The sequence below is a fragment of the Liolophura sinensis genome, chromosome 6 (assembly GCF_032854445.1).
Source record: "Liolophura sinensis isolate JHLJ2023 chromosome 6, CUHK_Ljap_v2, whole genome shotgun sequence".
Lineage (NCBI taxonomy): Eukaryota > Metazoa > Mollusca > Polyplacophora > Chitonida > Chitonidae > Liolophura > Liolophura sinensis.
Genome location: NC_088300.1, coordinates 22001278 through 22026735, shown reverse-complemented (window position 1 = coordinate 22026735; position 25458 = coordinate 22001278). Strand labels below are relative to the sequence as shown.

The following is a 25458-nucleotide window of genomic DNA, read 5'->3' as shown; positions in this document are numbered from 1 at the left end:
GTCACGCATGTGATCAATTATGTCTGTCATTTTCAAAAGTTATCGATTACGCCGTTTCCCGTCATAGAAGTAGGTATGCCGCATGGACAGCATATCAGAGACGCACTTCATGTCGGTCCTCATTCTGTTACGCACACTGCATGGAATGTGCTAGGCGAATCGAGACCTGGTTCCATAACGCTCCCACCTGGTACAGGAGATTTGTAAACACATTCTGGGTTATTCGAAATGTTTCCAAAGTATACTACGCTGTTTGGTCTATAACTGTCACTGCGACGTAGTTTTCATTGACTCCAAAGACTGTATTTAGAAAGAGGAAGTGTTTTGCCATATACAAGTTGAATTCAAATCTTATGATCTCATATTTTGATAAAACTAGTCAGCAGCTTTGGAAAGAGGAAAAGGAAATTTTTAGGCGTATAGATTCGATGTTCAAAGACGGTTAAACAAATATCCCCGAAAAACATGCACAGTTCCAAGAGGGAATTCCAAACAACTGCGACGGTTAGAGCAAAATGAAAAATTTAACATACCCATCATAAGCCATGTACGCTGTCTTGCAGTTGATCTATCGACAGATAATCTGGATGCTTGAAAAACATATATTCAATTATCTTAATGTTTGTTTTCAAAGTGAAACTATAAGATCTATTAGCTTCTTGATTTTGTGGCAAGTTGCGATTTTGGGGCTAACAGGCAACAAGTACGCCATATCTTGTATATCCACATCAGATAAAAGTACAGATTAAACACGGATTCTCACTAGTCCTTCAATTACAGCTCCCCATGCCAACGTGTGTGCGAAATATGGTCGATGCTATTTATTATGATGAATAACTATGAACACGTACACCTCTGTAATTCCAGTAAAATACAATCATTAAACGATACATAATAATGAGTTTCTATTACCAAGCTTTTAAGTATTGCATACCATTCAAGTTGATGATTTAGCTACAAGGTTCAACAACATGATTCATGATTGTAGCGATTTTATTTATACCTAGTCCAATCAGAATAATGAAAGTGATTATTCATGAGATATGTGAAGTATTAATAATATGAAGGACTACTACTCAGAGGGTAAAACCAGAGACAGTGTGATAGTTGGCAAATGATGACACATAGCTGGTGAACTGGTTTTGTTCGAACTATTCATGTAAATGCTTTAAAAGCTTACACACTCCCTAGCACCGAGGTTCAAGCAGAATTAGGTAGAAAACTACAGTGATGTTAATTGCAATTTATTAGAAGTCTCCGGTTAAGAATGAATTAATAAAGTCTGATAAAATATCGTGATCTGGATGCAGCGTTACCATGCCAGTGATATTTAGAAGATTGTGATATTTATAACGATTTGAACAGCATCTTCGTTTCTTGTTCGGCTTTATATTAGATGGGATTTTTTTCTACTTGTGTGAATTATGGTCAAATCGCTGCATACGGCGTTACCATAACCTCGGCCGATAACTAGAGATACCATTCTCATAAAAGCATAACTGTGTATATGAGTACTCGGATCCCGGGAGCTATAAGATATCGGAGAAATCCCTACACAGCTTATGTTTTCATTGTCTAAGCAGCGCTAATGTACAAACATCAGAAACACCATTTCGCACCAGTGCAGGAATAACAGGAGGCGTCACTGCCTTATGCCCTCATCACATTCTGTCGTATATCACCAGGAAGATGCCGCTGAGGACAAAATATTTCAGAGAACTCCGCAAGAACATTTTTTTCTTAAAATTTTCTTAAAAACTGTGACACTGTAGTACCAGGAAGATGTCACTGCGGATACGAAACATGACATGAGACTTCCTACAATCTAAAGACAACCCAGCGGCAACTTTGGACTTAGGACTTTGGACATGTTCAAAATTGACGTGGCCTTCTTGTGTTCTGATCAGGAGGCAGTAACAACTTGGGTATCATATAGTAAGAGTAGCACGACATTTACCTATGACAAGGTTAACGGACACTTCCTACTATCACCACTGACGAAGCAACAACTCAATGACAACTGTATCATTAGTCGATAAGAAAGCTGTAAAACCTCAGGGCCCAGGATCGTGAAGTTGTCAGTTTTACTCTTAACTTCAAAACAATTTAGTACTGTAGAATTATTACCTATCTTTGGAATTTTCACTTTAATGCTTAAAATTTTCTCAAACAATCATCACAAATGTGGTTCTTGTCACACAGAGAAAGCAAATGATAAACTTTAGAACGAATCAAGAGAAAATTGTATTGCCATAGTTTTGCATGTTATTTTGGACATGAACTGGTAATCGCAGACGTATTTCCAGGTAACGATGCTAAAATGACATAGAACGGCATCAGTTTATATTCGACATATGAATGATTCATATAAGTGGTAGGCATAGGGCTATAATGTCAATCCCGAAGATGTCAGATTGTTCAGACTATAGCGTATAGCTTAATCGTTACTATACTTGGGATTGTGCCAAACGATGTAAGATAACAGGAAGCAGACGTATTACGACTAGACAGGGTTGTAGAGAAATAATGAGGCTGTTATTATACCGTCTGCTCCTTGACGTGGTCATCTTGGTTGGCACAGGTCATAGGTAGAACCCTTTACTTCAATAGACACAGTCTCAGCCACTGTCCAAGCACATGACCCGTCCCTACCATACTTTGGATAGTATCCATCAGTTTGGGGCAACAGGCAAGAATGTATTTTACAAGACAAACTTCTCTCTCTTTATGAGACCATCTTGCTTGGCACAGGCCATGGGTAGAACTCTACTTCATTCGACACCTTATTAGCCACTGTCCAGTCAAACACATGGCCGTCGCTATAGCTCAGCCAGATTGAGTCTCGTATGCCGTTGGCCCGCGAGGCCCCACTCCATCGTCCCCAGTTGTACTGTGACCACTGATACTCGTAGCAGTTGCCTTGATTCATGGATACCTTAGCACACTCCGCTATCTCCTGTTGACAACGTTTCCAGTTCTTCCCTTGCGCGTAGAAGTAGGCTAGCAGATGCAGGAAGCGAGGCCGTAGACTGGGGACACATTTGAGACCTGTTCGCAGTTGGCTCAGCTCCTGACAATTATTAACATAACGCAGGAGCGTTTGAGGAATGCTAGAAAAAAGCAATACTGAAACAACATGTTGAAGTTGGACATTATGGAACCACCACGTAATATGACGTATTATTAGACAATCCCATGGAAGGAGATTTGAATGAGGTTTTAGACTGATTTTTAACGTCAACCAGTGGTTCCTAAATCGTATACGTCATATAAACCACTAGAGCATAGATATTAAGACATATTAAGTGATAGTTGGCAAATGGTCACACATAACCGATGAAAAATGGCTTCTTGTCAATTTACCTCTATTAGGGTTTTATTCTGACTGTTTATGTAACACTTAGAAATGCCTTACAGAGTAATACCTTTGAAGCCATGCTCAGAGCACACTGATGCAACTATACTTTATCAGGATATTAAAATCGTTATGACTGACATACAGTTTTACCTTGGAGACAGCTTTAAGAACCTTTTCCTCCACTTCTGGCAAATTTCCTTTCTTTGCCTGACAAAGCGTCAACAAGAGACATTCAACGTGCCTTGCCTGTGACTGTAGAGCAAAGAAGTTGTTGTAGTGCTGAGGTATCATGTCCATTGCGATTTGGTACCAACGGTCACCTTCTAGGAAACTTCTCTTTCGACAATTCCTTAAGGAACAGAAACCAAATTTCCACATTTTAACACTGCATCAACAAACACTGTTTAGCTTAGATTTTAAAAATGTATCTCTTTCACGACGAGCTCCATGTTCTTCGTTGTAATGACATATTGAAATACTTCTTACAATTTTGACGAATCGCATACAGAAGATATGGCTGTATTTGACATAAAAAAGCATTAATTTGAAATCACAAGCGCAGATGAGTAATTATAACTTGCAGGGCAGCTCAAATCCATATAAGGTTTTCAAAAATCCAAATATGCTGACGAGACTCACCAAACAGCAAATCGCATAAAGAGGTAATTGTGTAGCCAGCAATCGTCCTGGTTAAGAGGGACTCCTTCTGGATTGCAGAAGAGCCAACAAATGAACATCATACACTTCTGGAAAGTTTCAATGGGTTGACCTTAAAATGGACAGACGGGTCGAAATCAATAACAAAAATTCGTCAAGAGTTAATACCAATTTTGATAGTACAATGTAAAGCAATATTTTACTTTTAAGTTGGTGAACAGCCTTATGGCCGGTGGAAATCACCCCACTACTCTGAAACCTCACCCTACTTTACCCGACAAACCTCATGATATAAGTTCAATACTAAGTGACGGAGACCTGGAAACTTGACCTTACTAGTCAAGGATTGAATGAAATAAATGTAATATTCGTAATCTGTATCATAAATGTCCTCTCTTTTTAGAATAGCGGTGATTGTGACCACAATATGTGTGTCAGCTACGGACAACTAATCGCGAGTGAATCATCTTTTATAGTACATTCAATACAACTGTGCAACAGGGAGATAGTTTGCCAATGCAAGTGTACAAGACATATGCAATACGTATGAATTTATTATGTCTGCCAAAAAAAAAACACAGAAAACTAATACGATTGAATAGGTGAAAAAAATCCCCCAGGTAAACTTCCCGCAGAAGGTCTGGAAATTTGCATTAATCACTCGTTTTCCGTATTTGTCATTTAATGCTGAAACCGACCTGCATCTAACAAAAGATCCAAACAACAGCAGTAGAACCAGGCTTTACAGATTTTGTCATCAAGTTCCTCACAAGCCGCCCTCAGATGTTCAAGGGAGTTGAAGCAGCATGTCACCCTGAAAAAATTGGGAAGAAAAAACAGATCAGTAAAGTTATTTACACTCACCATCTACTAAAAAATGGCGTAGGTTTGACAACTAAAACTCTTACCGGGTGACACTAAATAAATAATTTTAAACATATCAGTGAAACTGATACCCGAATAGAAAAAGTAGCTCTCAGAAAGACATATTTAAATAATAACATATACATGGAATGTATATTGTTAGCAATTTAAGATGTTTTACTGTAGCTGCTTCAACTTTGACGTTTCTGATACATTCAAATCCTTCCCAATATACGAAGGCTATAATGGATTTGTTTTATTCACTTTGCCATATGTTTCTGTTTAGCTAAAGTGTAAATAACATCACTGTATACTTTTAACCTAATTCTGCTTAAGTCATAGTGCTAGTGGATGTCCATCCAAACTACCAAACTATCGTCACTTTATGGTATTACTCTCTGTGTTGAAGTGTTTTGTATTTGGCAGTACTAAAATTCATCGCAGGACCATCTCCTTTAATCTTTAAAATGGCAACTGATCTTACTTGAGTGCCATAATCTGTGATTGCACCAGGGATGGGATGTATTTGGTTGCAGTTTGAGCCAGTTCCAGCGTTCGACAAATCTTTGCTGAGAAAATCCCTGAAAATAAATACACCTTGATCAACAAAACCCTCCACAATTAGCAAGGATGCGCAGACACAGACCTTGTTTGGAGTAATTGTGCTTATCTCGATTACACATTTCACATGTTCAAGATACACACCTACGCAGTTTTGTTGTTTTTTTGCCCACTGCGGTGTTGGGGTGGAAGAGGGTCATTTTTTAAAAATACAATGCACCTGTAAATAAGTAAAACAAACATTATTCCTGCCGTACCTGTCAACAACGCCTCGTGCAGGGCTCCTCGGGTTAGAGACTGAACAGAGCTCTCCCCATAGACACCAGCCAGAAGTCTCAGGTCAGATTCCGTCAGCTTCTCAGTACCTATCTCTTTTAATCTGTAACCAGCATAGTGAAAGAAAATATTACCAAAGCCGGTGGCACTTCTTTGACCAATACAAAGGCTTTTTGTAACGGGTATTTCTGAGAACAACAGTCAAGTGGCTTTTCGTTGCTGGCTATGATGGCCGTACTATACCTTCCAATTATGACAATAAAACACAGATGTTCTAACATATCAATCGCATGAAAAGAAAAGTAGAAGATTAACAAACTATACAATATGACAGAAGTCACATGTCCGCCTCATCAAAAACAGTATATCAGTATACATAAGTTCACCCTTTATATTTTTGTTACCATCCAGATTAACTATTTTAAAAAGGCACATCTTGATGAAAAATGCATCCGTCATTATGGATTTAGCTATCATGAAAAATGTTTTGTGAAGTACCTCTGAAAGAACTCATTTTCCATAATAGATGCCATGCCGTAAAACTTCTGTCTACGATATTGTTCAATGACTGCGTTATAGGCGATGATCACCTGTAACAGAAAATCTTCACATCACATCAAAAGTTGGTAAAACATGAAGCAACGGGTATACTCGGTCGCATTACTGTTTGTGTTGGAGGGAGGGATGGTGGTTATGTAGTTATTGACTGGTGGTTCACGCAGAAATCTAAAAATTTTCCACTTACATATATACGACCTTACCCTGGTACATTGTAAATCCCCCGTGAGCTGTATTTAAGCCTCTGACCTCAGTTATTACGAACCAGTCTTACATGGTTAGACAATGGGATTTAGTATTCTATGTTTAACAAAAAGAACAAACGAGAAGTTTTCACCGTTAGAACTAAAATTAAAGGCAAAGAAAACACTAAAACGAAGTATTTATTAGATGAAAGACCATTAAAAAATGTTCATGACACGAGATGTATTCATTGTTTTTACAATTTATTTAAGAAAAAATGTGAATCATGAAGAGCTACTGTTCATAGTTAGACTCTTAGGAACTTACATATGCTCAGTCCTCAACTATTTCGTATGTACAATTGAATAACTAAGACAATTCAGCCATGTACAAATTGGTATTCCCATGTTTACTGCATGAATTTTTTTACTGCTAAAACATTCAAACTGCACCTCCGAAACGCCATTGATGAAATGTGACATATTTTTACAGTTATGAATCACAGACTGTTATTTTATCCCCATGTAACAGTTACGAATTTACACTTCTGATCACATACTTTCTTACTATGATCACAAGAAGTGTCCCTGTCATTTTATTTAGTCATTTAGACACTGACCTGGTGCTGGGTGCAGTGGAAAGAGCGGATCTCCGACAACTGTTGTAAAGCATTGAGCATAGCGTCCTTTTCCATCCTCAATAGCTTATGTGCGTCATACAGACTACTCAAACAACTCAACTTCTCCGAAACTTTTTCTGTTAATTCATGCCTGAAATGAACAAATGAGACGATATGACTCTAAACTACCGGAAAATTGCATATGGGGATTTTTTGGTTTGAAAGTGCTTTCTCTTTGAAATGCTTAATTTACAACCAGAACAGACAGACCTCAACTTCCGCAACACCGCACTGTTTTCTCAATTTTGCAGAATAATAGGTAAGTTAGAAACCTTTACTGTACACTTGAACTTGAACTTACATAAAAAAAAAGATCTGGTTCAATAGCTTTTTACAAATAACCACGAATTAGGTTGCAAATTCACGGTAAAAACTGGTAGTTGCTTGACAATCAACTTTGCAGAACTGTATAGCAAGTAAGTGAAACAGCATTCCTGCAAACGGTACCTGTATGTTGAAACAACGAGCTGCGCACGTTCAAATAAGTACAGTTTAAATTGGGTCATTTAAAATTCACCAAGTACATGTAGAACATACCGAGACTGTCCAAAGCATGACTGACATGAAGCACGAGTCATCTCGGAGCGAAGTTTCCAGGACAAGGCCACGCCCACTGCACGTTTACTGGTTGGTTGTCTTTTTCCTAACACTCGCAAAGCTTGGATATAATTTATTCGAGCCTCTTTCGTGAAATTCTCCTGTTCATTTACCTGCAGAAATTAAATTCTTGTTAAGTTCAACAAGGATAAAGGTGTCTTCCACGATTGATACAAATAGCCTGTTTTTTTGCTCTGTATATGTGGAATGTTACTAGAAAATTAAACAAGTACATTTCCAGCTTTTGGGATAAAAAATCAAACAACAAGGAAACGATTGAAGAAAGGTTTAAAAAATAAATAGATAACGCATAGATGAACAAAACTAACATCACAATGGTGCATCTGAGAGAAATAGGGGGCTCGATGTAACCCAGTGGTAAAATACGCTTTTCCAAATGTGGGCCTGGAACAAGAAAGGACCTCGTATGATAAGGCGGGGAATCGGCCCCAGTGCGAGGATCTGTGCACCTCAAGTAGAGAAACAGACCATCCTTGTGAGCGACAGTTGGTGACACACTCGTAAGGCTATTTCTTTTTTCAGTTGTGTTATACTCTTCTTTTTCCTGTTACATGGCAAGCATACGACTTATAAAGTTCCAAACATGCACTGAAACGATGTCATAAAATCGAAAAATTGTAGCCGTTTCAGTCACACTGAAACATCTCTCCAGTCGTCCATTGCAGGCCCGTTAAAGCGCTCCTACATTAGTCTTTCGCCATACGCCAGCAGCCTGTACCCCATACCAGGGAAAGCTCGTCGGTGACTTGACAAAGATAAAGTTTACCTCTGGCACTACGGTTTTAGCCTCCCATCGTTTAAATGAAAAGTCTTCAGTACAGCGTTAAATATTTATTTATTTGATTGGTGTTTTACGCCGTACTCAAGAATATTTCACTTATACGACGACGGCCAGCATCATGGTGGGGGAAACCGGGCATAGTCCGGGGGAAACCCACGACCATCCGCAGGTTGCTGGGAGACCTTCCCACGTACGGCCGGAGTGGAATCCAGCATGAGCTGGACTTGAACTCACAGCGACCGCATCGGTAAGAGGTTTCTGGGTCATTACGCTGCACTAGCGCGCTAACCAACTGAGCCACGGAGGCCTCCACAGTTAAATAACAATCGAATCAATACATAAATGTGAGCAAAACAAGGCTTACCTTTCCACAATAACCACCAATAAGTTTACATACCTTCCCCTGTAATCTCTCCAGTTTTGCCTTCAACCAAGTAGAGATCATTTTGTCATCCGGATGACATGCATATTTCTTTTTGTCCGTGTTTTCAAAGTCAATGAAGGCAGCTTTGGCCTCTTCCAACAAGGAATCAGCCTGTGAAAGCAAATAATACCTAGTGACGGGGTTTTAGACGCCTTACATGTTTCATCTGAGATAACTGATGTTAACACAATACACTAAAATATCGTATAATATAAAATATAATATAATATAATATCTTGAACAAAATTTTGTTTCACTCATGGCAATGTTTTAAAGAGTTTTTATATATTTAATGTGATGACAACACAGCGTTTTGAGTAATTCTTGACCACCGACGTCTAATATACAATAATTAACACCAATACATTGCTTTTTACCTTATTCTGTTTAGACCATGGCGCAAGGCAGTGTCTAGGTTTCCACCAGTTAAGCATGTACATGAACATTTAGAATAACTCCCTAACTTCGGTAACTGACAAATTGGATGGTTGGATTTCACCGATAATATGTGATCATTTGCCAGTTATGACGCTGTCGTCACTTCTCGGTTTTTGCTCTCTATGTTGTATTGGTTTTTGAGCTTTCTGGAAGAAACATGTACCTGACTTAAAGCAATTCTGGTATTTCTTGCCTTTACGATGAATGTCTTACCCGAAGCGGTTGCTCCAGAGCGATGGCCACCAAAGTGTCCTCGATCAGAATTCGTACAAGTTTGTATTTCTCACCAGCACTTCTCCAGTGGTGAGCTATCATTGTGTAAATTGGAAGCAGTTTCTGCAACGATCTGTTCCTTTCAGCAAGGGGGCTCAGTTTATCCTTGTCTATCCGCATTTGCAACCTAGTTTAAAAAAACACAATGCCTTGATCGACGAAACAATGACAAAAACAACGTGTTATTCATTCAGAGCTAAGCTATCAGAAATGTGATGTCCTCCACGGTGCCATCTCGTTCGTTTGATTGCATGATTGGTAGTGCTGGCCAGCAATCCGTCTGTACTTACGGGACGTGGCGTGAGGTGGATGCGCAGTCCATGGCGTCCAGTTCTATCCAGGCCACTTCTTCCGGCTGTCCTAATCTAGCCGGTGCCACAGCACTATGCTTACGTCCTTGAGAAGACTCTTGGAATAGAAAAACAAGTTACGATTTTGAAACAAGAACACCCAGAAATCTACTTTTTTCTTGAATTCTGCACACTATTGACGATATACTGGGTTTAAGACATACAGGCTGTGCTTTTCATCTATCACTACTGATATGATTGTCAATATATTACATACTGACGCTTTATAAAACGCAAATACGAAACCATACCTATGGTACACAAGAAAGCCAGAAAATACTTCAAGGCACAGCAAATCATGGGTTATGAGAAACGCGGCATTGGTCGGCCATTTGTGTTATCAGAAAATACGGGAGAAGCAAAAGGTTCATGAACAAAATAAATGTACCCGGCCTTCGAAAAATATACCACAGACCTTGAAAATAACTAACCACAAACTACAATAAGAGCAACCGTACGCACCTTCAACGTACATGTATGTGTACAATGTACACACCCAATGCAAAGTTACACTGTAGGAAGAAGTCTAACTGTAAACCGATATCGCCAACGAACTTTCAATTAGAAATCTCCAGGCAGATATTCACCTGAGCCGTCTGCTGTAATGACGTCACGCTCTAGGATATGGTTGGGAACTTTATCTCTGTACTTGTTGGCCATAGCGTCTAACTGTGACGCAGCCTTAAAATGCAGGTTCACACGCTGATTGTCGAGAAGTATGCCGTACACTGTCTCCCTCAACATAGGATTTTGAAACCGAAGGATTGAGCAGAGGGGTTTCTTGACATTACTGTGCTTGTGGTTCTTGCAGTCACACACATGGCTGAGCGTGCTTAAATCCTGGGAGGTTGCCACACCGCCACAGACGAATATACCCAGCTTAATGAGATGTTCAATGCGAAGGTCAACCCTCTGTTTTTTGACGCGATTAGGGAGTATTTCGATCAGAATCATCCTGTAGAAGCATACATCAAGTACAGAAGCACACTTCACCAGCATTTGCTCCGATGCTCTCAGGGCGTCTAATCTAGCAATCATCATATCTATGACAGAAAAATTACAGATCATTACAAAGAACCTCAGACATCAAAAACAAGTCGTCTCTCAGTAGGAGCACCACAATAATATTTTGTTGTCATTTGGTGGATAACGTTAGGGTTACAGAAGCAATCTTCCTGTGGTTTATCATTGAGCAAGTTGTTAAAACATCGGTAATATTTATTAAATCACCAGAAATGTGTGCGGAGAATTCCAAAGGTCAACGATCAGGAATCATAAAAACAGGAAGAAAGTATTTAGCTTCTTATCGCTGTTAGGCTTACCTTTGACAGACTCGGGTATCTTTAGATCTTCTGGGTTTAATTTTGGGTTTAGAATGCAGATATTTTCGTTGACATTAACGGACAGTAGAGCCTTCATGCTCTCGGTAACGTCGGTATCAGATTTCCCTGGAAGTTTCTGGAATGTTATTCACAACGATATGCTGTTATTATTATTATTGTGCCAAGGTAGTCTGGATGCTGAAGGTAAAACAATGCGTTTGATGCCTCATTCCAATAACACGTGAGTTATTGTTAGTTTTAATGATTTTAAGACAATATAAGATGGTCTTACCAAACTGTCATCTACTGCCAAAAATGCATTTCCCGTCTTCAGTTTCTGAAAAGAGGGAACCTGACAATTAAGTTTACTGCGTTTGCGATCCGTAGGGGCACCAAACGTAGTGATGTGAACATCCAGAGGGGCAACAGTTGATTCCATAAGAACGGGATCTGTCTCATCACTTTGAACAATCTGTAAAATATCCTTTGTACACATATCCTGCAGCAGCTGTTCACACCAAGACGGCACGCCGTGGCTTTTTTCAACCAATATCCTGGAAAGAGAATGGAAAAACGAGATGTAAAGATAAACTTATATATCTCAAAGCTATAACCAAGTCTGGGAGTTTAAAGCATTACCAGACATTCTGTTTTACAATGTAATAGGATTATTTTAGAGTCGTTTGTATGTCCATTCTTAAGTTGCCTGTTAAACGCTAATAATACCATTTTGCCTTTCAAATAAAAATGGATGACTTTTTAGATACTGACAAAACTATAGAAACACATTTACAAACTTCGAACTTGCTCACCTGTCTATTGCCCTTGGTATCCGCACAACGTCTAGAATTTGGCAAGCTAAGGCACACATGTATTTAGTATCCAGCCCTTCCAGGTTAACCTTTTTGGTAGAATCCAGAGCCAATATTGCTCTGCAACCGTCAGGGAGTTTCTGATTCATCTGCGGTGGTTTCATTGTCACCACAAATATAGCATTGTCTTGTTTCTGCATATCTGCCAGAAGTTCCCAAGATTCCCGGTCAGCAAATTGAATGTCATCTACAGCAAAGAGAGTTAATCCAGTTCGCTCTAGTGACTGCAAATAGACAATATATAAAATGTGCTTTTATTCCATCACAAAGGGCTAATTATAATACATAATGAGCATTTAAGCTAATATTTCACTGCCTTTAGCACACACAATGTACAATTCTTCGGAATTTTAATATCAGAGACGGATGAGTAAAAGGACTTGGTTTAAAGAGTTTTATTCTCCCATATTTGACAATGTTATGTTGATATTTCGCTGACTGATTCCACTCAAGCCTTACTGTTTAGCAGTTACTTGAACCTACCACTCGCACGATGCAGTTGACGAGATTATGAAGTGCCGTCGACCATTCAGCCTTATCCTTTGAGGCTTTGTCCAGCAGATATGTTCTCTGAAAAAACACCCATAACATGTAATCATACCCACAGGGACTATATCTTATATCAATATATGTAATAACTTGATGATATATCTATCTTTCTTGGTGATATATGTTGCTAAATTTTCTTTGTCAAAATCTATTTGTCAAATAAACTGCTGTTTACCTCCTTTCCCATTATAAGTTTTAACAGTGGCAAATATTTGATGAGGTGGTTTTCTTGTAATTCTTTCACTATGTCCACTTCTTCTTCCAGCTGTTCAGAAAATCCTGCGTTTGTGAGGAGAAGGCGCAGTAAGAGCTGGGCCAGGAAGTACGGTTTGGTGACATCGTTCAGCAAGAGTGCACACGACACCACCCTACAGAAACGAGTAAATAGAACGAGATGAATCAGTATTGTGTCAGTAACGTTGTTAATCTTTCCATACATTTGTGAAAGCATACCTGTATATTCAAGACATACATGAAGCTTTCAACTATAAGGAGATTTGATTTGGTTTTTTGCTCACCTACTTCGTGCATTACTATCCTAATTAAAACACAAACCATACAAATAACTACATCACCTTGCCCCAAAGTCTGGAGCATTTGTAACCAGGGCATCCAGTAGCCGTGTTTTTCCCATCCCAGCGTCAGCCTCTATCACAATCATCTGTTTCTGTTTCCCATCCTTTGTTATACTTTTGTTATCAAGCACCAACTGTCTGATTGTCTCCATTTCCTGAACTCGATCTACAATACAAGAATATAAAAGTACCTTTGTATCTTCATAATTGATAGCTACGTTTAAAAATACACTTCTAGTGTCTCTCTTTACAACATGGCGAATGCTGGCTAACGTCTTATAAGTGAAATATTCTTGAGTACGACGTAAAACATTAATCAAATAAATAAATAAATAAATACAACCTGGGTAAAATATTTTCGACGTCGCGTTAACCCATTAATCAATCTAAACTGTAGTGGGCTAAATACTGCAAAAATCAATGTTTGAAGCGCATGCCTGTGTTCTCTTGAACAAAATTATTTCTAAGGTATAGAAAGATATTAGGACAATAACGCCAGCATTGAATGGGGAAGGACACAACGACAATTTACATGGGATTTAACATGACTGGAATAGTGAGTGAAAACAGTTGAACTGCGGAACGCCTCCGTTTAGACGATCCCGCTTTATAGACCCACAGTGGTGCAATTTGCTTTTATTCCAACTGGTATAAAGTTCATCTAAAGTTTATCAAAAAGAAAACGTCCATCAAAGAAAGGTAAAGTCGATCCATCGTACAAACCCAGCTGGCACATACTGCTAAAAAAAAAGGCAACTCTCACAATTTTTGGCCAGAATGCTGATGTGGCTAATTTTGATAAAACTTGGCAACATAGTTTTAGAGATTCTGTGTATACAAGACTTAACGAACCAGTCAAGTAGACAGTTGACCTCGGAAAGTAAGGTGGATGTTTACAAATAAGCAGCACATAAAATTGCAGTGCGGCTGTAGTAATATATGGTTATTTCGAAACAAGGCCCTATGATGCAGCAAATTTCTTCTCCCACATCCCCCAGAAAAAAAGAGTCTGAGCTCAGAACACAACTTCAGGCATTGCTAAATGAGCCATGTCATAGGAAATGGATTGACATCACAACGACAACAATGACCGCGGAAGACTCGTATACGCCAACAGTTATCAGAAAATATTCGTTGACAACACAACTTTGCCACCCGTGATGCGTGAATGTACTCTGTACAACTAAAAGGTTTATGCTACTGTAAAGGTGTCTTAAGATCTGTGCAGATTCTCAATTATTCCACCGGCCCCGATAGCACACTTGGTAGAGCGTCTACTTCGGGAGGTAGTAGATCCAGGGTCAATCCTGGGTCGAGTCACACCTAAGACCTTAAAAGAGGAAGTTGTAACAGCATGAAGGGTAAAGTGCAACGACTTGTTGACCCGTATCAGTATAATGGCTCGGACCGGGCCGCTTACTTGCCTTCGGCTAGTCGTCTCAGTGAAGCAGCACCACATAAAAGAGCTGTGGAAATCCGTCCTGCAACAAGGTTGCACATTACATGTACTCTAAGGACTTCTTTGTTGTCATATTACTGAAAAATTGTTAAGTACGACGTTAAACCCCAAGCACTCAATCACTCACTCCATCATTCCAAATATCTGTTAGCTCAACATGCGCAATATTCTCAGAAATTAAGACACATATTGTGCGTTACTGAAAAGAAATATATACATGTCTGTGTCCAATACTGAAAAGAAAAGATACTTTTGATCCAAGAACTAAATGAAGTTTACGGGGCCTCCATGGCCGAGGTGGTTGGCGTGCCAGCCTGGCGCAATGACCTAGAAGCCTCCCACCAAATAGGTCGCTGTGAGTTGAAGTCCAGTTCATCCTGGCTTCCTCTCCGGCTGAACGTGGAAAGGTCTTCCAGCAACCTGATGATGGTCGTTGGTTTCCCTCGGACTGCCCGATTTTCACCCACCACTGTATACGTGAAATATTCTTGAGTACGGCGTAGAACACCAATCAAATAAATACATAAATAAATGAAGTTTATGGAAGCCGATAGAGCACCTCACCGTGTACAAAGTTCTCTGAAGAGAACGGTCCTCTATCGACTTCAATAATAGCTTATTTATAATAAGTATCAGACACATAACGTAGTTATTTATATTATTAATAAAGACGACTAAAAAGCAATAAAAATGTAAGTATCATTCATTTATCTTCAGTGAAGTAATATGTTAAATTTAACAGAAAGTCTGTTATCTGAGTGATGCTAGACTGTATTCTGTTATTGCAACAGATTATTCTGTTAAATATAACACACATATTCTATTAATTCAACACAACCACTCTATTAGTCTTAGAGGATATTATGTTGAATGTGACACAATGTTGTGTTGTAATAACAGAATACATTCTAGCGTCACTCTTTCTGTTAAGTTTAACAGATTAATTTTTGCAGAGTACTTGATGAAATGACTTTATGTGCATTTTTAGGAGCGGGATTTAAGCCCTTTATGCTAATATTTCTTTTTGCTGTATACTAGGATGTGACATTCATGTTTTCCAACAGCAGTTAAAAAAGACACAAGAAAAAAAAATCATAATCGAACAAGAATTCCGTTATAATTTATTGAACAAAGAAAGAAAACAAATGATGGCTTACCCAGTAGAGGATACCGAAAATGCTTCAGTGCGTGTAGTTGTGTCACGTCCACATTCCCCGTGGCTACAAACTGACGCAAAGTCCCTATGTTTTGCAAACCTTTCATTGCCTTCGATGGCACAACGTCGAAAGCTTGTGACGGTAAGCGGCTGCCTAAGAAGGTTTCGTCGTCACAAGTTATCGCACCTGGATAATGCATCATCAACCGAGCCGCCATGTTGACTTTTCTTCCTATGACTAAATAAAATGAGCAAATAATTCAATAAGCGCAAAATTAAATGACTAAAAAATTAAATTAAGGCAAAGTTGGTTTGTAACTTTGTAACATGAAACTGTTACCTTTTGATTACCAAAAGAGATAGATTTATCGAGAAGAAAATGAATAACTTCACAGCGACATTCTAACGCATTTTATGTCTGACGTACCGGAGTATTCGTGACGATTTTTATGACCAATTACACCACAAAACGCAGTCCCAGTTGTGACTCCTATGGAAACTTGGCTTAAAAACACAAAAGAGAGAGTCTGATTTGTCAGAGAGAGAGAGAAAAGGTGTATGTCTTATGCCCAGTTTGTATGAAGAATTTATCGATCATTTACTGCACACGTAAGAATTTAATCACAGTATTTTGTGACAATTTAAAGATAATACAGTTGAAAAATGAACCAATCAAACAACTAAATCCTAAGACTCCAGAGAAATTCTTTTAGGATACTTAGTGATATGCAGAAGCACAAACTTCCTTGAATGGTCTGTTAATAAAACTAAATTTTTATCAAAATGGGCTGATTGGTCTGGTATGTTTCGTTACTGTATGAGTGGCGGTATTTTCTCATAGAAGCTTTCATGATAAGGAAGAAAAAGTCTGTTTTTTGGCGCACACCCTACCTCACCATTTCTTCCTCATTCAAGCTGTTAGCCATGCTTACTGAACACTGTAAGGCGTAAGCACAATCCTGCTCATGTTTGTACCCAGGAAGTCCAAAAATTACCAGAAAGGAACAGCCCTGAAATGAATGACTTGTTTCTTATACTGCTGCATAAAACTTTTAACTTTTCAACTATTAAGCATGGCAAGAAATATACCCGAAAACGACTCTGTCCACAGTGTAAACATTTTAGATATTTAACACAGATATTTGTGTGTATGCGTTTATGACAATCCTAAAGATATTATTAAATACTAATTAAAATAATGAACACGTACCTTGTCAAACAAAAATATCTTGTTGAGGCAGCCTGGGGGAAAAGAAATTACCATTTTAGTCAACGAAAAAAAAAATTCTGCTCTTTTATTCTTTGAAAAAAAAAATGCCTTATAAGGCATATACTTCGCAGGATTGCAAGTACTGCACAACAAAAATTTCAAAGAATGTTCGCAAAGAATAGTCGCAAAAAATGTTCGCAAAATCGTAAAATCCTACATGACCCAAAAATCTATGTACGTTTCTTCATGTTGCCATTTCATGATGAAGGCTTTACGTGGTTATTAAGAAGCCAAGTGTTTTCTGTCCAAATATTTTGTAAACAGCACTCGGACTCACCCTCTAGACTCTGTACATGTCTGTATACTATCTCAAACAAGCTTTGCATGAGACTGGAAATATCAGCGGATTCCCCCAGTGACAGGTTCATGAAGATAACACTTATTTGTCTCATCTCGGACAGATATTCTAACGGCTGGCCGTCGTCAAGCTGAAGGGTTTACAAGTAAATCAAATAAAAATTTTAACTTCGTTTTAAATAAAGCATCAATATTAACAGATTAAATAACTGATTTCTCAGCTGAAATGAATTCTGCGTTTGAACGGATATTAAATCAACTCTGTATAAGAGTAAAGACTTTACATTATTGGATTCTTTTTATGAAATGTATTATTCCGACGAGTACGTGGTGGTAGTTGCAGCTGGAGTTGTAATCTGACATCGATCCAATGATTTGCGATCAGAAAAGATAATGAGGCTTCGACATAACATCATCTATATTAGTTGCAATGTTAGAGAGATAATTATATGTTATTATAGTTGACTGTTATAGTCAACATTTCTTGCCCGGACAACATGATGTAGATACCTTTTTCAGCACGGGCGACAAAACATAGAGACGGAGTTTCTTTGGCATAGGTCCAAGGATGCGAGTCGCCTCGCGCACTGAAAACAACATGATAATTTTTGTCACATTCTGAATTACGATGCAATTAAAATAAAGGACATTATTAAATAAAATGATGAACTGTAAGTCTTACGGACTGACCTGCACAGGATTCAAATAACACTGTATATGTCCCCATATGCATACAGTGACCGTATACATAATGCTGTGCACGTATGATGCTTATACTTGTCATGTGACCTGACCAGAGCAAGCTGTAAAACTTCCAACAGACGTCAGGGGCAATTAAGGCCAATCTGCTTCCGCCTAAGTAAACTTACGTCTTGACATCGATTCGGGCGCCTGAAGTGCTGATCTCTGTCGCTCTGATAGCAACTGCTGCCGTGTTGACGACCTGGCCATGTTTGTGTTTTCGCCCGAAGTTTGTACCTCCAGTGTTTCTGGGCGCTGCATCCGCGTTGTGGAACGGAGATCCAGAGATTGTCTCCTTTTGCCAAAATTCAGTAACGTGGCAACCGGGAGAACCATGGATCGGCGCCGCTCATTACCATCTTGTGGTACACTAAGACCTAAATAAGTCAACAAAATCTTGTAAAGCTCAGCATACACAAGGGCTTAGGACGCGACTCAACTCAACTGGCACTTCGGGATTGGTTCCAGTCACTGATGGCTGTGTGACTTGAAGGTCAATTGTCATACATGTACGGCCGCGAGAACCACTTCAGTTGAGTAGCGTCGATGTTTCACATACATGAGCGCTTACGACCTGACGCAACAGTCGACTTTTTTAGTTGAGTTGTAACTTCGGTTCCCGTGTGAGCCGAGCTTAAAGTCGGGCGTTGATCGATCTAGCGACTGGGGGCAACTGAGTTTTTGGCGACTGGAAGCAACCAAGATCAACTGGGAGCATACGACCGGACGCTGTTTTCAGTCGATCTACGCGCGCTTGCGACCACCGCTGACTCAACTGTTGCTCAGAGTTGAACATGTTCTACTTTTCTACGACTCGAAGCATCCAGTTCTACATAGTTCCGTCTATCTACGCGTGCTTGCGTCCAATTGGTCACAGTTCCTCTCAGTGATGCACCACGTGCTGTATCACATGCATGCAAGAGTTACACTATGGAAATGATGACAACCAAGTAGACCGATGAAGCGGAAAATAACATTTTCGATACGTAGAGGCTTAGCGAGTGCCTGCACGATACCTCTGGCAAGGCACAGACAAAGCATATGATGTACATGGAGAGTGTAAAGAGGGAGAGGGCTATAGTCAGAACAAATTATTAAATTTGCCTATCCATTCACTGAATGGATGTATAAAGAGAAAAGTTGGAATAAAAGGACAAAAAAATTTCCAAGAAACCTTAAATTTCGAAGAAAAGACAACTTAAAGGTATATTAGACATTATATCAATTACATCCACGCATTCATGTACAAAGGCCCCGTCATCATGACCGTCACGTTCGTAAACATCTGCTCACAGGTGCCGCCAGTCCTAGTCGACCTACGCGCAAAAAACTAAATCTGATCAAACGCCGGCTACGCGTAGGTCGACCTGCACCTTGCTTAAGACTAGGCATACACGAAAGCTCAAGACGCGACTTAACTAAACTGGTCGTGTAGAGTTGGCTCCCGTCGCTGACGGTCATACGACTTTAAGAGCGATCGTCATACACGAGAGCTTAAGACGCGACTCAGCTCAGCTCTACTAATCCTACGGAGTTGTTCCCAGTTTCAGATGGCCTTGTGACTTTAAGATCAACCGGCATTAGCTCTGAGATCGGTTGGTCATGTTCCCAGCTTATAACTTCCGCACTTACCGTTCTGAAACGTTACATTCCCTAACCGGGAACTCGGTCCTGTCATCTGTGCTGTCTTCAAAGTACCAACGCTGTACGCCACAAAAAGAGGTGTCCCGTGATCTTAAAGTAATTCTGAATTCATATCACCTCATTATGCGGGAATAATAAAATAATACAACAAAATAACATCGTAGATAACACAAATATTAACTGAATCACTCACTCGGACAGCATCAAGAACTTTGCAAGCCGCCATTTTCAAATCACGTTACTCGGTTGCTAAGGTGGACTCTGATGCTCTTCCCAAAATTGAGATCATCTTTTTTCCAAAATTAAGATCATCTGTTTTCACAATATAATGGATTATAGTTCATTTCTGTTTATCATTAACACACAAATAAGATTAAGACTCCCAAACAGTCCGCCAGTGGCCGTTCAGATGGTGTACATCTCATTGGTTTCAATCAAATCATTCCACGAGTTTATCTTTTTCCGGATGATGCCGAGTGCGGCCGACTCAGACTGAAAATGACGGTTAGTGAAATTCGGCTTGCAGCCGAGGTAACATATACATCTGTGTTAATTGTCACGTTATTTCCTTTATTATTCCCGAATAACTAGGTGATATGAAGAGAGAATTAGTGAAGGATTACAGAAACATGTTGCGTACAGCTACGACATGTTGAGGACAACATATGCGGAAGGGCCGAGTTCCAGGTTAGCAAATGGAAGAGTGCAGATGTGTACTTCTGAAAGGTAAGATAAGAAAAATGAAACAGATCTCGGATCTAAACCGGCATAAACACGTAACAACGGTAGTACAACTCCAGTTGAGTCGCCTCGTTTAATACACGTACGCTTAGGACCCAACCCAACAGTCGAGTTCAGCTTGGTCAAACTCCAATGTATGCTGAGCTTAAGGCTACAGCCAGGTGTGTTTTAAAAGACGCAAACTACTGTTTTGGGTTGTAAACGTATAACGAGCATTATGTTACCATTCTGCATGTTACATGAGTTCACGAATTGGCTTAATGCACATGACAAGCATTCAGGAAGCAGTACGTCCCCTACTGGTTTGAATTACCATCAGAATCCAAAACAATCAACGGTAGAGCAAAATCGATAATCATTTAGTTGAAAATAGAAGAAACGGTCCAAAACTACAACTTGATCTGTAGTTAGTCTAGGTTAAGCCTTGTACAAAGTTTCAAGTCAGAATAACAAACTCTTCTTAACAATGCCCAGAAAACTGTCATAGCACACAAAATGGGCAAAAATCTACCATGGTTTTGTTCAAAAAATCAAATTTTATCTTCACTCAAACTTGATCTGTAAATTACCATGTTGATGCTATGTATACCAAGTTTGAAGTCAATACAATGAACCATTTTAGCAAAAAGTCAGGAAAAATTATTTTTTAACGGACTGACACCCTGACAGACAGAAAGGCTGAAAGGAAGCCAGCATGAGCTGGACTTGAACTCACAGCAGTCGCCTTGATGGGAGGCTTTTGGGTCAATACGCTGCGCTAGCGCGCTAACCAACTGATCCATGGAGGGCTCCCCTGGTAAGGCTTATGGATGGAGCAAATCTGATGGGTATCGTCAGTGACTAGTAATGGTTACACCCAAACTTTAGACTGTGATATGGAATTTTCAGACGATAGGTCCCTAGAACATGAAATTACGAGCGAGCAAATAGAAAAATAAGGAAGTAGAAGGCGCTCAATGGGCTCAAACCTCCGCCACAGATAACTACATAAACTATCCTACTTAAACATGTCAGTTCTCGATGAATTCTAAAAAAGGGACAAAACCATTCTAGAAAATAATACACTTATTTATTTATTTCAATGGAGAATAACTCAAAATTATTTCAGGTATACGACTGCCGCTAGCATTAAGGTTGGAAGAAACCGAACAGAGCCCGTGGCAAAGACATTGTCAGTTTAAAAAAAAATCCTGGATCTGGGTCAATAAAATGCCGACAAAAACATCGCCTGTTTAGCAGAAGTAACAACATCTTTTGAAATGGTAATAAACAGCTTTACCTTGTTCAAATGTTAAAGGTTTTTCAAGGAAAGTTGAATCATTCTCGTCACAGTCTTGGCAAAGGGATATTACCTATGGGCACATATGAAAACGGTAGATACATAGTGAAGTCAGACTCGTATAAATTTGAAGATAGAGACTTGACACAGGTAAAACATACCTACTAATTTATTTTCGTTATGTATTTTGCTGTCCTCAGTTCTTTCAATAAACAATTTGATACGCTTATTTAATACACTTTCTGGTAACTATCTCAGTTTAAAATACATGCATACTGCTCTTAGACCAAAACACTCAAAGCTCTTCCAGTGTATATTAATCAATGCTCTTGACGTTAATATACCCTTTCAATATGATGTGCGTAAATAGTGCTCGACTGCTCGTAAAACTTACCCTGACATGTCGCTCATCTGCTAGACTGACATAGTTAAATTTCTGTTTGTTACAATGCTCCCATGTGCCTGGAGACAGAACTATGAACCCAGACTGACACTGTTTCTCCGCCAGTTTGACATGATCTACCGCAGGACCGGACTCCACATAATGGCGGAATCCGTCATTCCCTACAAAGCTGATTGTGACATCCCCAGCTGCAACACCTATGTGAAACAGATATAACCTATCCACGTCAGTCTGATGTCATATACAGTGATAAAACATTCTCAGTACTATTTTGGGTGACATGTGACAACGTCACCACCGCCTTTTGAATTATGATCTAATACGTCTGCAACGTCACGAAAACGTCACGAATTATGATGTGAAATGAATCAACCGTGATGTTTTGAAGACAATATGACTTTAATGATTCATATTTGTTAATCATCCCATACTGGCTGATCAATTAAGGATAAGAAAAATTCACAACCCTTCTTTGTGTATCAAGGTGTCAGGGACAAAATTTCAACTGCATATAAAATATAAAAACGATGACATGAACACAATTATTAAATGCGTGAGCCACGTCAAAGTCACACTAAATAAAGTTAAAACAGATAAGTACAATTTCAGTTTAGACTGCCTTGTGAGTGCTTCCTCAGTGCTGGGCAGTGCAATGGAAACCGTAGCCTATTCCAACTTGAATTCAGGAACAAACAAAAAGATCAAACGTAAATTTTAAAACCGGTGTCAGTATAATGTGACTGGGTGGGGATGTCATGTCTAGTGTCTTGGGCATAATACTTCAGTGGCGGCTGCACTTTGGTAGCATGGGCTTGTCCTGCCACAAGAAGAGACATTATATGTACACAAACCTAATGATTCCTCGTCATCCTATGACTGAGAAACTGTTAAGTATGACGTCAGAACCCCAAGCAAACAAACAGACAAATACACAATGGCCTTCACATACATATAATATGCATTACATTTAACCTTCTAAAGACAAGTTATTTGTAGGGACAGTAGTTCTAAGGAGTAAACTCTCTACTTAAACACCTACCCATTTTTACAGTAAGAGTTACACCTATATCTGTCTCATATAAGCCACATTTATCCTGAATGTCGATACAACATTTGACGACTGTTTCTACATCCTTTTGTACTTCATCATAGGAGGTCTTCCATAGAGCTAAAATGGCATCCCCTAAAGAAAAGAGAGGACCATGTATAATTAAAATACAAAAGAGTATTTAATGGACGGTCATAGATGTACATGCGTAGTACACCTTCACACACCGTTTGTGCCTCATGAAAGTAATAACTAAATTGCTTTAATTGTTTATCTGTCTGCTCACAGTTGATTCACAAAAACTGTATACTGTGTTCATAAAAATATAGTTCATACACAAATTGGAAAATTAATGCTTGCTTAAGTGAATTCAATATTGTGGCAACTTAGAAGAACACAGTTCTAGAATTGCTTCCAATGGGCAAGTATATCAGAAAAAACCAGTTCGTTGCATACATACGATAATGAAAAAATGGGAGATAACTATACACTGATGCCACCAGTAGTCCTCTCCGCTATATCAGAAAGGCCGAGTAACTTGTAATGTGGCGTGGCAAATAAATTCCCAATGGTATGTTCAGGGTTTACCTACAAAAAAAAATAGTAATACACTGGACAATAAATAAACCTGTTAACCATGTACCGGGTATTACATTTCAAAAGGCTTACCTGCAAATTTTAAAACATCTCCTTTAGACTGAATAATGATTTCCACTAAAGATCCAAGGTATTCATTCAAAGTCCTCGTTAGTTTGTCTATGCCAGCTGTTGACATGGAGCTATATTTTTCACAAAGTGCCGTGAATCCTACAACACAGAGTACACTTTGATTCACTGACAATCGATGCATAAATAAAAACTGCAGTATACATATGATAACAAACTCAAGATCACCTTATTCAGAAGAATTGATTTAAAAATTAAATAATATGTATATTTAACATGAGGTACCCAAGAAAGTAAAGAAAATCTGACACTGGTAGAAATCAGAGTTTTATCATAATGTGGCCTGATAATATCGTGCCTTTTGCTTGGTTACACAATCCTCATTTTAATACATGTAACATCCAAAGCTTGCGATTTTAAAGATTTTAAATTATTACATTGGCCTAATTTTTATTTTTATTAATAATTACTACATTACCAAGTAATGCAGAAAATCTCACAGGACAGGTAATTGTAAGGTTATGACAGCTTACCCGATATATCTGCAAACATAAGAACCCCCGGCACTTGTTTGGTCCATGGCATAGGTTTGCTATGGTCTACGAAGGTCACCAGATTTGGCACATGGGGGTAGAGCTTAGCCACTGGAACGTCCGCTACTTCATCCCTCTCGTCGCTGATGCGATCTCTCATACGTGTCACAACACTAAATATTCCAGCCATCTTTCAATGCATAGAAAGGTTGATGATCAACATTTATACCATTAATGATTTATGCTTTGAACGTCCGGGCCACATCTTTCAAAATCAATGTGTGCTAAAAAAATAAGCGAAGATAAAATACTACAGAAATACAGAACATCAACAATATTATAGCTTTAAATACCCGTTTCTTTAAACTGGAAAAATCCTATAAGTTTTACTCTTTAATAAACAAAAATTAATCAAAATTACTTATTTCAATAAATGAACTGTAACTTAATCCGGGGTAACAGCTAAAATAATGTCATGAAACACTATCAGCTATCTTCCTATCTCTAACCACAGGGTATACACATTCAGTGTTGTTGTTGTGATGATGTTCATCAGCCGGTCAGTCCAGAATCCTAAAATAAAATATAAATATCGCGTTTGGTATCTTAGCTCACTTACTTATGTTATAATATAAGTAAGTCAAATATAAACTAAAATTTTCTGTGAAAGTTTCTCTTCAACTGTAAGAAAATACATTAAAAAAGAAGTTATTTTACCGCAAAATCGGCCACATCTGTTTTTCCGGAAGCTTGCTTGTAATGACGTGGAAATGACAATAGTTTATGACGTCACCAGATTGTTGTCCCGCGTGACGCTGAGACCGTTGACGTCACAACAGAGATAACCGGGATGTGAAGATACGTACAGATGTCATTGAGTATT

The 25458-nt window shown here is 38.9% G+C and overlaps 1 protein-coding gene across 2 annotated transcripts; it reads right to left on the bottom strand.

Moving 5' to 3' along the window:
- Positions 1-1032: 1032 nt before the first annotated feature.
- On the bottom strand, positions 1033-25312 carry LOC135467890 (adenylate cyclase type 10-like). 2 transcript variants are annotated; one of them, XM_064745804.1, is made up of 32 exons: positions 25293-25312; positions 24576-24765; positions 24046-24183; positions 23368-23511; positions 22320-22525; positions 21926-21998; positions 18390-18638; positions 18031-18107; positions 17501-17651; positions 17164-17195; positions 16845-16963; positions 16381-16457; positions 15955-16191; positions 13339-13504; positions 12939-13131; positions 12698-12784; positions 12155-12438; positions 11635-11896; positions 11343-11478; positions 10608-11063; positions 9961-10078; positions 9611-9797; positions 8933-9070; positions 7674-7846; positions 7077-7227; positions 6215-6306; positions 5698-5819; positions 5364-5460; positions 4714-4829; positions 3998-4127; positions 3509-3707; positions 1033-3070 (listed from the first exon to the last, which is right to left on the bottom strand). In XM_064745804.1, exons 2-32 carry the CDS (start codon positions 24763-24765, stop codon positions 2726-2728), a joined length of 5145 nt encoding a protein of 1714 aa, XP_064601874.1. In that variant the 5' UTR covers positions 25293-25312; the 3' UTR covers positions 1033-2725. The 2 variants fall into 2 exon arrangements, with proteins under 2 accessions (XP_064601874.1, XP_064601873.1); XM_064745803.1 differs by having other exon boundaries at positions 24576-24859; positions 25293-25310.
- Between the last annotated feature and the right edge of the window lie 146 nt (positions 25313-25458).

Excerpts from the sequence above, each read along its gene's own strand:
- LOC135467890 (XM_064745804.1), bottom strand. The coding sequence starts at position 24,765 with ATGGCTGGAATATTTAGTGTTGTGACACGTATGAGAGATCGCATCAGC. Across the intron at positions 18,108-18,389 it reads GCCCGAATCGATGTCAAGAC|TGCGCGAGGCGACTCGCATC; the intron begins GTAAGTTTACTT and ends TGTTGTTTTCAG. Across the intron at positions 9,071-9,610 it reads CTCTGGAGCAACCGCTTCGG|GCTGATTCCTTGTTGGAAGA; the intron begins GTAAGACATTCA and ends TTGCTTTCACAG.